The 11,229-nt window shown below is 60.6% G+C and overlaps 1 protein-coding gene across 1 annotated transcript; it reads left to right on the top strand.

Moving 5' to 3' along the window:
• Positions 1-3: 3 nt before the first annotated feature.
• LOC143692331 (WD repeat-containing protein 13-like) lies at positions 4-10,616 on the top strand. Its single transcript, XM_077172516.1, is given in 10 exon segments — positions 4-51; positions 1,766-1,997; positions 2,731-2,825; positions 3,449-3,576; positions 4,363-4,670; positions 6,253-6,408; positions 6,410-6,434; positions 7,279-7,420; positions 8,308-8,441; positions 10,331-10,616. Coding segments are annotated over 10 exon segments (1,446 nt in total). The 5' UTR covers positions 4-10; the 3' UTR covers positions 10,516-10,616.
• The last annotated feature ends 613 nt before the right edge of the window (positions 10,617-11,229 follow it).

Below are 11,229 nucleotides of genomic sequence, written 5' to 3'. Positions count from 1 at the left end.
GCGGCCGCCCATGGCCGCCGTGTGGCAGCAGGTGCTCGCCGTGGATGCGCGGTGAGCTCGAGGGGATTTTTTGGGGAGGATTTTGGATACCTGGGTGGTTTTGTGAGGGGGGGGATGCTCATACCTGGGTTGTTTTCGGTGGAATTCGGCACCTGCTGCTGTTAAAGGGGGGGGATGCTCCTACCTGGATGCGGAAATTTGGAGATTTTGGGGCATCTTTTTAGGGGATTGTGATACCTGGGCCAGTTTTGGGGTGGAATATTTCTGGTTTTGTGTAGAATTAACCCCATTTCTCACCTGTCTCTCACCTGTGTCTCACCTGTGCACTGCACCCCACAGCCGCTGCAGTTCTGCACACCTGGGCCCATTTTTGGGTGGAATTTCTCTGCTTTTGGGTAGAACTAACCCCATTTCCCACCTGTCCCTCACCTGTATCTCCCCTGACTCTCACCTGTCCCAGGTATGCGGCGTTCTGCACATTGCAGCTGCCGCAGTTCCGCACACCCTGGGTCTGGTTTTGGGTAGAATTTCTCTGGTTTTTGGCAGAATTTAACCCCATTTCTCACCTGTCTCTCACCTGTGTCTCACCTGTGCAGGTACGCGGGGTACCGCACGCCAGAGCTGCCGCAGTCTGCACACCTGGGTCTATTTTTTTGGGCAGAATTTTCTGGGTTTTGTGTAGAATTAACCCCATTTCTCACTGGTATCTCCTCTGTCTCTCCTCTGTCTCACCTGTGTCTCACCTGTCTCTCACCTTGTGTCTCACCTGTGCAGGTACTGCACACCGCAGCTGCCGCAGTTCCGCACACCCGAGTCTGGGTTTGGGTGAAATTTCTCTGGGTTTTGGGTGAAATTTCTCTGGTTTTTGGTAGAATTAACCCAAATTTCACCTGTATCTCACATGTCTCTCACCTGTCTCTCACCTGTGTCTCACCTGTGCAGGTTACCGCACGCCGCAGCTGCCGCAGTTCCGCGTGCCTGGGTCTGGTTTTGGGTGGAATTTCTCTGGTTTTGGGTGGAATTCCTCTAGTTTTGGTTAGAATTAACCCCATTGCTCACCTGTCTCTCACCTGTGTCTCACCTGTGCAGGTACACGGGGTACCTCACCCCACATCTGCCGCAGTTCTGCACACCCAAGTCTGGGTTTGGGTGAAATTTCTCTGGTTTTTGGTAGAATTAACCCCAAATCTCACCTGTCTCTCACCTGTCTCTCACCTGTTTCTCACCTGTTTCTCACCTGTCTCTCACCTGTATCTCATCTGTCTCTCACCTGTCTCTCACCTGTGCAGGTACCGCACGCCGCAGCTGCCGCAGTTCCGCGCGCCTGGGTCTGGTTTTGGGTGGAATTTCTCTGGTTTTGGGTGGAATTCCTCTAGTTTTGGTTAGAATTAACCCCATTCCTCACCTGTCTCTCACCTGTGTCTCACCTGTGCAGGTACACGGGGTACCTCACCCCACATCTGCCGCAGTTCTGCACACCCGAGTCTGGGTTTGGGTGAAATTTCTCTGGTTTTGGGTAGAATTAACCCCAAATCTCACCTGTCTCTCACCTGTCTCTCACCTGTGTCTCACCTGTGCAGGTACCGCACGCCGCAGCTGCCGCAGTTCACACCCGAGTCTGGGTTTGGGTGAAATTTCTCTGGGTTTGGGTGAAATTTCTCTGGTTTTGGTTAGAATTAACCCCATTCCTCACCTGTATCTCACCTCTCTCACCTGTCTCTCACCTGTCTCTCACCTGTGTCTCACCTGTGTCTCACCTGTGCAGGTACGCGGCGTACCGCACGCCGCAGCTGCCGCAGTTCCGCACTCAGTACGTGCGGCGGCGCTCGCAGCTGCTGCGGGAGCGGGCGCAGGGCGGGCACCTGGCAGGTGAGGCCCGGCGCTGGTACCTGCGGCTGCGGGCGCGGCTCCTGGCCCAGCGCTACGGGGCCCTGTCCGAGGCGGGCAGCTGCCGCAGCGCCCTGAGAGCCAGCCGGACCACGCTGGACCGCATGGAGGTACCTGGGACACACCTGGGCACAGCTGGGGGCACCTGGGTACAGCTGGGTACAGCTGGGGGCACCTAGAGGGGTTTGGGGTACACCTGGGATACACCTGGGATACACCTGGGGCAGGTACAGGGGATTAGGGCACACCTGGGGCAGCTGCCGCAGCGCCCTGAGAGCCAGCCGGACCACGCTGGACCGCATGGAGGTACCTGGGACACACCTGGGCACAGCTGGGGCACACCTGGGGGCACCTGGGTACAGCTGGGATACACCTGGGTACACCTAGAGGGGTTTGGGGCACACCTGGGTACACCTGGGGCAGGTACAGGGGATTAGGGCACACCTGGGGCACACCTGGGTACACCTGGGCACACCTGGTGCACACCTGGGTACACCTAGAGGGGTTTGGGGCACACCTGGGAACACCTGAGATACACCTGGGCACATGTGGGATATACCTGGGCCACACTTGTGTACACCTGGGGTACACCTGAAATACACTTGGACACTCCTGAACACCTGTGGGTACACCTGGGGTACACCTGGCCACACCTGGGGGGCTCTGGACCATCCCAAAACTCCTTTGGGGAGGGTCAGGGAGTCCCAGCACCAATTTTGGGGAGATTTTTGGGTTTCCGCACCCATTTTTGTGTTTCCCACCCCCATTTTTGGGTTTCCCACCCCCATTTTTGGGTTTCCCACCCCCATTTTTGGGGGTCCCAACCCTTTCCCCCCCCCCCAGGATTTCGAGGAGGACCCGCGGGGGTCCCGGGGCCACCGGCGCTCCCTGAGCCGCAGCTCCGGCCCGGGGGGGCTGCGGGGGGGCCCTGACGAGCGGTGAGACCCCCGGGGGGGGGGATTGGGGAGGGGTCCCGGGGGGATTTTGGGGAGATTTTGGGGGATTTTGGGTGGATTTTAGGGTTTTTTGGGGCATCTCAGGGTGCTGGGGGAGTCATTTTAGGGGCCGGTTTTGGGGGGGCTGGGGGAGGTCTCAGGCTCCTGGAGGGGTTGGGGAGGGGTCTCAGAGGGTGCTGGGGTCTTTTGGGGGGGGGGTCTCGATGTTTTGGGGGGGGGTCTCGATGTTTTGGGGGGGGTCTCAAGGTGTTTCCCCCTCCCCTCATCCCTTTTAAAGGGGGGGGCTGTGCAGCTGTGGGCGAAACCATTGTGGGGATGGGGGGGGTTTGGAGGGTGCCAGTCAATACCTGAGGGGGTCAGGGGGGACCTGGGGGGGTCAGGGGGTATCTGGGGGGTCTCATGGTCCTGGGGGGGGTCAGGGGATACCTGGGGGGGGGTCTCACATTACCCCCACCCCCCCCCCCCCCATGAGGGTCCCCATTCCCCTGGCCCGAACCATTGCAGGGAACCAGGGGGGGGTGCCAGGTTGGGCTCAGGGGGATCCGGGGAGGTTCAGATCGATTTGGGGAGGGGTCTCACGCTGCCCCCCCCCCCACTTTCACAGCCCCCCCGGGGTTGTCCCCAACCCCCCTGGCCGAGGCCAGCCGGGCCATGGCCGGGGACACCTCCCTGAGTGAGAACTACGCCTTCGCCGGGGTGTTCCACGTGTTCGACCAGCACCTGGACAGCGCAGGTAACCCGGGGGGGGCTCAGCTGTCACCTGGGAGGGGTCTGGGGGGGCTCAGGTGTCACCTAGGAGGGGTCTGGGGGGTCTCAGGTGTCACCTGGGAGGGGTCTGAGGGGGCTCAGGTGTTGCTTGGGGGGGTCACAGGTGTCCCCTGGGGGGCCTCAGGGTGGTCTGGGGGTTCTCAGGTGTTGTTTGGGGGGCTCTCCCAGCTCTGGGGGTGATTCCTTTGTTTTGGGGGGGGGGGGGGTGTCTCCCTATGGTTCTGGAGGAGTTCCTGGCCCTATAGAATTTTGGGGAGGGGTCTCACCCACCCCCTCCCGTCCCCGCCAGTGCGGAAGGTGCAGTTTGCCCACGACGAGCGCCCCCTGCTGGATGGATTGGGGGTCTCCCCATGGTTCTGGGGGAGCTCCTGCCCCTATAGAATTTTGGGAATTTTGGGGAGGGGTTTCCCCATGGCTCTGGGGGAATTCCTGCCCCTATAGAATTTTGGGGAGGGGTCTCCCCATGGCTCTGGGGGAGCTCCTGCCCCTATAGAATTTTGGGAATTTTGGGGAGGGGTCTCACCCACCCCCTCCCGTCCCCGCCAGTGCGGAAGGTGCAGTTTGCCCACGACGAGCGCCCCCTGCTGGATGGGCTGGGGGTCTCCCTATGGCTCTGGGGGAGTTCCTGCCCCTATAGAATTTTGGGAATTTTGGGGAGGGCTCTCCCCATGGCTCTGGGGGAGTTCCTGCCCCTATAGAATTTTGGGAATTTTGGGGAGGGGTCTCACCCACCCCCTCCCGTCCCCCGCAGTGCGGAAGGTGCAGTTTGCCCACGACGAGCGCCACCTGCTGGCGTGCTGCTCGCTGGACGGGACGCTCTCCGTTTGCCGCCTGGCCCCGGGGCCCCCGGCCGTGCTGCGGCGCCTCCGCGGCCACGGCGCCGGCGTCTCGGACTTCGCCTGGTCCCTGTCCAACGATGTCCTCGTGTCCACCTCGCTGGACGGGACCCTGCGCCTCTGGGACCCCGGGGACGGGCGCTGCATCCGCCGCGTGCCCGACCCCGACGGGGCCGCGCTGCTGTGCTGCGCGTTCCAGCCGCTGAACAACAACCTGACTGTGGTGAGAGGAACCCTAAAACTGTCCTAAAATACCCCAAAATACCCCAGAACTACCCTGAAACCCCAGAGCCCTGAGAGCCCCTCCTGGGACCCCCAAACATCCCCCCAAACCCGACCCCTATGGGGCTGCGCGTTCCAGCCGCTGAACAACAACCTGACTGTGGTGAGAGGAACCCCAAAATGCTCTGAAACCACCCCAAAACTGCCCTGAAATGCCAGAGAGCCCCTCAAACATTCCCCCAAACCCAACCCCAATGAGGCCACGCTGGTGTGTTGTGCGTTCCAGCCATTGAATAACAACCTGACTGTGGTGAGAGGAACCCTAAAACCGTCCTAAAATACCCCAAAATACCCCAGAACTACCCTGAAACCCCAGAGCCCTGAGAGCCCCTCCTGGGACCCGCAAACATCCCCCCAACCCCAGCCCTGTGCTGCTGTGCTGCGCGTTCCAGCCATTGAATAACAACCTGATTGTGGTGAGAGGAACCCCGAAATACCCCAAAACCATCCTAAAATACCCCTAAACTGCTCTGAAACCCCAGAGCCCTGAGAGCCCCTCCTGGGACCCCCAAACATCTCCCCAAACCCGACCCCTATGGGGCTGCATATTCCAGCTGCTGAACAACAACCTGACTGTGGTGAGAGGAACCCCGAAATGCCCTAAAACCACCCCAAAACTGCCCCAGAACTGACCTGAAATGCCAGAGCCTTGAGAGCCTTTCCTGGGACCCCCAAACATCTCCCCCAAACCCAACCCTGCCCTGCTGTGCTGTGCATTCCAGCCATTGAATAACAACCTGATTGTGGTGAGAGGAACCCTAAAACTGTCCTAAAATACCCCAAAACCACCCCAAAATATCACAGCCCTGAGAGACCCCCAAACATCCCCCCCAAACCCAACCCTGCCCTGCTGTGCTGCGCGTTCCAGCCCCTTACCAGCAACCTGACTGTGGTGAGAGAGCCAAAAACACCTCAAAACCATCCCAAAATATTCCAAAAAACTCAGAGTGCAGAGACCCCTGAGCATCCCCCCAAACCCAGCCCTGGTGCAGGTTGTGAGCGTCTCCACTGGGAAGGCGGCGGCTCAGGGGGGTTTTGAGGGGGATTTTCGGGATCTTGCGTAAGTTTGGGGGTCCCAGGGTGGTTTTAGGGGGTCTCAGGATGGGTTTGGGGGTCCCAGGGTGGGTCTGGGGGAGTCTCAGGCAGGTGTGTGCCCCTCCCCAGGTGGGCAGTGCCCGGCACATGGTGCAGGTTGTGAACATCTCCACTGGGAAGGCGGCACTGAGGTGGATTTGGGGGGGGAATTGGGGATTTTAGGGCAGGTTTTGGGGGTCTTAGGATGGGTTTTTGGGGTCTCAAGGGTGGCTTTAGGGGTCCCAGGGTGCCCCCCAGCCCATTATTTTCCCCCCCAGGTGGGCAGTGCCCAGCACATGGTGCAGGTTGTGAACATCTCCGTGGGGAAGGCGGCTTGGGGGGGGATTTTGGGGATCTTGGGGGCAGATTTTGGGGCAGATTTTGGGGTCCCAGGTGTGGGTTTTTGGGGGTCCCAGGGTGCCCCCCCAGCCCCTCTTTTGCCCCCCCAGGTGGGCAGTGCCCGGCACATGGTCCGTGTTGTGAACATCTCCACGGGGAAGGCGGCTCGGGGCGGCACCGGGCGCCTCCCCGGGCGGGTCCTCGCCCTCTGCTTCGACGCCCCCGGGCGGGTCCTGTGGGCCGGGGACGATCGGGGCTCGGTGTCCCTCGTTCCTGTGCGACCCCGGCACCGGTAACGGGACTGGGAGGGACTGGGAGGGACTGGGAGGGGACTGGAGGGGATTGTGGGTGGGTACAGAGGGACTGGGAGGGACTGGGACAGACTGGGAGGGGACTGGGGGGACTGGAGGTGGGTACAGAGGGACTGGGGGCACTGGGGCAGCACTGGGCAGTACTGGGAGGGGCACTGGGAGGCACTGGGGCTGTACTGGATGGTACTGGGAAGCACTGGGGCTGTACTGGGAAGCACTGGGAAGCACTGGGAGGGGATTGGGGGGGGACTGGAGATGGGTACAGAGGGACTGGGGGGCACTGGGCTGTACTGGGAGGCACTGGGAGTGTTTTGGGGGTGTCTCACACCCTGCACCCCCCCAGGCCGGCTGACCAAGGCCTCGCGGGTGCTGGTCCAGGGGGCACTGGGAAGCACTGGGGCTGTACTGGGAAGCACTGGGTGGTACTGGGGCAGCACTGGGAAGCACTGGGGCAGTACTGGGAGGCACTGGGAGTGTTTGGGGGGGTCTCACACCCTGCACCCCCCTCCAGGCCGGCTGACCAAGGCCTCGCGGGTGCTGGTCTGGGGGGCACTGGGCAGTACTGGGGGGCACTGGGAGGCACTGGGGCTGTACTGGGAAGCACTGGGAGTGTTTTGGGGGGGTCCCACATCCCTGTACCCCTCCAGGCCGGCTGACCAAGTGGTTCAGGGGGCACTGGGCACTGGTTCAGGAGGCACTGGGGCTGTACTGGGAAGCACTGGGAGGCACTGGGGCAGTACTGAGAGGCACTGGGGCAGTACTGGAGCAGTACTGGGAGGCACTGGGAGTTTTTTGGGGGGGGTCACACACCCTGTACCCCCCCAGGCCGGCTGACCAAGGCCTCGCGGGTGCTGGTCCAGGCCGGTGGCTCCATCACGTCGCTCTCGGCCCGGGCCTGGGCCAGCCGGGAGGCGCCGGACCCGTCCCTGCTGGTGAACGCCTGCCCCGACCGCCTGCTGCTCTTCAGGTACGGGACAGGGACACTGGGGACATTGGGGACATCGGGGGGGCTTTGGGGACATTGTGGGGGCATTGGGGATATCAGGGGGCTTTGGGGAATTGGGGGGATTTGGGGTGAACCAGACCCGTCCCTGCTGGTGAACGCCTGCCCCGACCGCCTGCTGCTCTTCCGGTATGGGACAGGGGGCCTTGGGGACATTGGGGACATTGGGGACATCGTGGGGGACATCAGGGACCCTTTGGGGGAGCTGGGGAATTGGGGGGATTTGGGGTGAAGCGAAGCCATCCCTGCTGGTGAACGCCTGCCCCGACCGCCTGCTGCTCTGCCAGTATGGGGGGGACATTAAGGGGGGCTTTGGGGACATCGTGGGGGCTTTGGGGACATTGAGGGGGCCTTGGGGACATTGAGGGGACATTGGGGATATCGTGGGGACATTGGGGAATTGGGGGGGATTTGGGGTGAACCAGACCCGTCCTTGTTGATCAATGCCTGCCCCAACCTTGTGCTGCTCTTCCAGTATAGGGGGGGGGACACTGGGGGTGTTTTTTGGGGGGATTTTTGGGTATTTTTTGACCCTTTTTTGGTCCCCCCAGGGTGGTGGAGGATGAGGGGGACTCATGAGGGTTTTTTGGGGTGATTTTGGGGTGATTTTTGGGATGATTTTCAGGATGATTTTTGGGGTGATTTTTGGGATGATTTTTGGGGTGATTTTGGGATGATTTTGGGGTGATTTTGGGGTGATTTTTGGGATGATTTTTGGGTGTTTCTGACCCGTTTTTTGGTCCCCCCAGGGTGGTGGAGGACAAGGGGGCCTCGGGAGCGTTTTTGGGATGATTATGGGGTGATTTTGGGGTGATTTTGGCTGTTTCTGACCCCGTTTTTGGTGTCCCCAGGGTGGTGGAGGACGAGGGCGGCTCGGGGGCCCCGGGGCTGCGGCTCCGGCGCAGTTTCCCCACGCGGCATCCGGGAGCAGCCCCTGAGAGCTGCTTCTGCCCCCTGATGTCCTTCAGGCAGGGAGCCTGCGTGGGTGAGCACTGGGACGGACTGGGACGGACTGGGACAAACTGGGAATGGACTGGGAGGGACTGGGAGGGACTGGGAATGGACTGGGAGGGACTGGGACGGACTGGGAATGGACTGGGAGGGACTGGGACAAACTGGGATGGACTGGGAGGGACTGGGATGGACTGGGAATGGACTGGGAGGGACTGGGAGAAACTGGGACGGACTGGGAGGGACTGGGAATGGACTGGGACAAATTGGGAGGGACTGAGAGAGACTGGGTGAAACTGGGAATGGACTGGGAGGGACTGGGACAAACTGGGAATGGACTGGGACAAACTGGGAGGGACTGGGACAGACTGGGAATGGACTGGGAGGGATTGGAAGGGACTGGGAGGGGACTGGGACAAACTGGGAATGGACTGGGACGAACTGGGAGGGACGGGGGTGGAGCAGGGACAGGCGCCACCCCCCAGACGCGTCCCCAGTGTCCCCAGGCAGTGACGGGCAGCGAGGGGGCCACTAAAACCACAGCCCTGAGCCTGTCCCCAGTGTCCCCAGTGTCCCCAATGTCCCCAACAATGATGCACAGTCAGGGGGTCAATGGGATCAGGTCCCTTATCCTTGTCCCAAGTGTCCCCAGTGTCCCCAGCAATGTCAGGCCAATGAGGGGGGGCAATGGGATGACACTGCCCAGCCCTGTCCCCCAGTGCCCCTGATGTCCCCAATGTCCCCGATGTCCCCGATGTCCCCAATGTCCCCATATCCCTGATGTCCCCGCAGTGACGGGCAGCGAGGGGGTCAGTGGGATCACATCCCTTACCCCTGTCCCCAATGCCCCTGATGTCCCCGATGTCCCAAATCACCCCGATGCCCCCAGTGTCCCTAATGCCCCCAATATCCCCAATGTCCCCAGTGTCCCCCAATGCCCCCGATGTCCCAAATCACCCCCATGTCCCCAATGCCCCCAATATCCCCAATGTCCCCAGTGTCCCAATGTCCCCCGATGTCCCAAATCACCCTGATGTCCCCAATGTCTCTGATGTCCCCAATGTCCCCAATGCCCCTGATGTCCCTGATGTCCCAAATCACCCCAATGCCCCCAATGTCCCCAGTGTCCCCGATGTCCCCAATGTCCCCAGTACCCCCAACGTCCCCCAGTGTCCCCCGCAGTGACGGGCAGCGAGGGGGGTCAATGGGATCACATCCCTTACCCCAATGCCCCCAATGTCCCCAATGTCCCCATGTCCCCGCAGTGATGGGCAGCGAGGGGGTCAATGGGATCACATCCCTTATCCCTGTCCCCATGTCCCCAATACCCCTGATGTCCCCAATGTCCCAAACATCCCCAACGTCCCCGCAGTGATGGGCAGTGAGGGGATCAATGGGATCACATCCCTTACCCCAATGTCCCCAATGTCCCCAATGTCCCCGCAGTGACGGGCAGCAAGGGAGTCAATGGGATCACATCCCTTACCCCAATGTCCCCAATGTCCCCAATGTCCCCGCAGTGACGGGCAGCAAGGGAGTCAATGGGATCACATCCCTTACCCCAATGTCCCCAATGTCCCCAATGTCCCCACAGTGACGGGCAGCGAGGGGTCAATGGGATCACATCCCTTACCCCAATGTCCCCAACATCCCCAATGTCCCCACAGTGACGGGCAGCGAGGGGGTCAATGGGATCACATCCCTTACCCCAATGTCCCCAATGTCCCCCAATGTCCCTGCAGTGACGGGCAGCGAGGGGATCAATGGGATCACATCCCTTACCCCGATGTCCCCAATGTCCCCATGTCCCCGCAGTGACGGGCAGCGAGGGGGTCAATGGGATCACATCCCTTACCCCTGTCCCCAATGTCCCCAATACCCCTGATGTCCCCAATACCCCCGATGTCCCCAATGTCCCCGCAGTGACGGGCAGCGAGGACGCCTCCGTGCACTTTTTCGACGTGGGCCGCGCCGCGCGCGCCACGGTGAACACCCTGCAGGGCCACGGGGCGCCCGTGCTGGCCGTGGCCTTCAACTGCGACGAGTCCCTGCTGGCCTCGGGGGACGCCGCCGGCACCGTCATCGTCTGGCGCCGCCAGCACGCCTGAGGCGCCCCCAAAACCCCAGGGAAAGGCCCAGATCCGCCTGGAAATACCCCCGGAAACGGCCCCCCAAAAACCGCCCCGAAATGCAGCGGTGTGGTCTCGCAGCACGGAGAGTTTTGAGAGTGGTGTGCGGCAACAGAACAGCCCCAGAATGCCCCAAAATGCTGCCCAAAACACTCCCAAAATCCTGCCCTAAACCACCCCAAAATCGAACACAGACCACTTCTAAATCCTGCCCAAAACCACCCCTAAAATACTGCCCAAAACACCCCAAAATCCTGCCCAAAACACCCCTAAAATCCTACCTAAAACACCCCCAAATCCTGCTCAAAATAGCCCAAAATCCTGCCCTAAACCACCCCAAAATCGAACGCAGACCACTTCTAAATCCTGCCCAAAACCACCCCAAAAGCCTCCAATATCCTGCCCAAAACACTTCAAAATACTTGCCAAAATCCTGCCCAAAACCCCCCCAAAATCCTACCCAAAATACCCCTAAAATCCTACCTAAAACACCCCCAAATCCTGCTCAAAATAGCCCAAAATCCTACCCAAAACCACCCCAAAACACCCCTAAAATCCTACCCAAAACACCCCCATAATCGTGCCCAAAATACCCCAAAATCCTGCCCAAAACATCTCCAAATCCTGCTCAAAATAGCCCAAAATCCTACCCAAAACCACCTCAAAATCCTGCCCAAAATCAGCCCAAAATCC

The sequence above is a fragment of the Agelaius phoeniceus genome, chromosome 38 (assembly GCF_051311805.1).
Source record: "Agelaius phoeniceus isolate bAgePho1 chromosome 38, bAgePho1.hap1, whole genome shotgun sequence".
Taxonomy (NCBI): domain Eukaryota; kingdom Metazoa; phylum Chordata; class Aves; order Passeriformes; family Icteridae; genus Agelaius; species Agelaius phoeniceus.
This window is presented reverse-complemented; position numbering and strand designations above follow the sequence as displayed.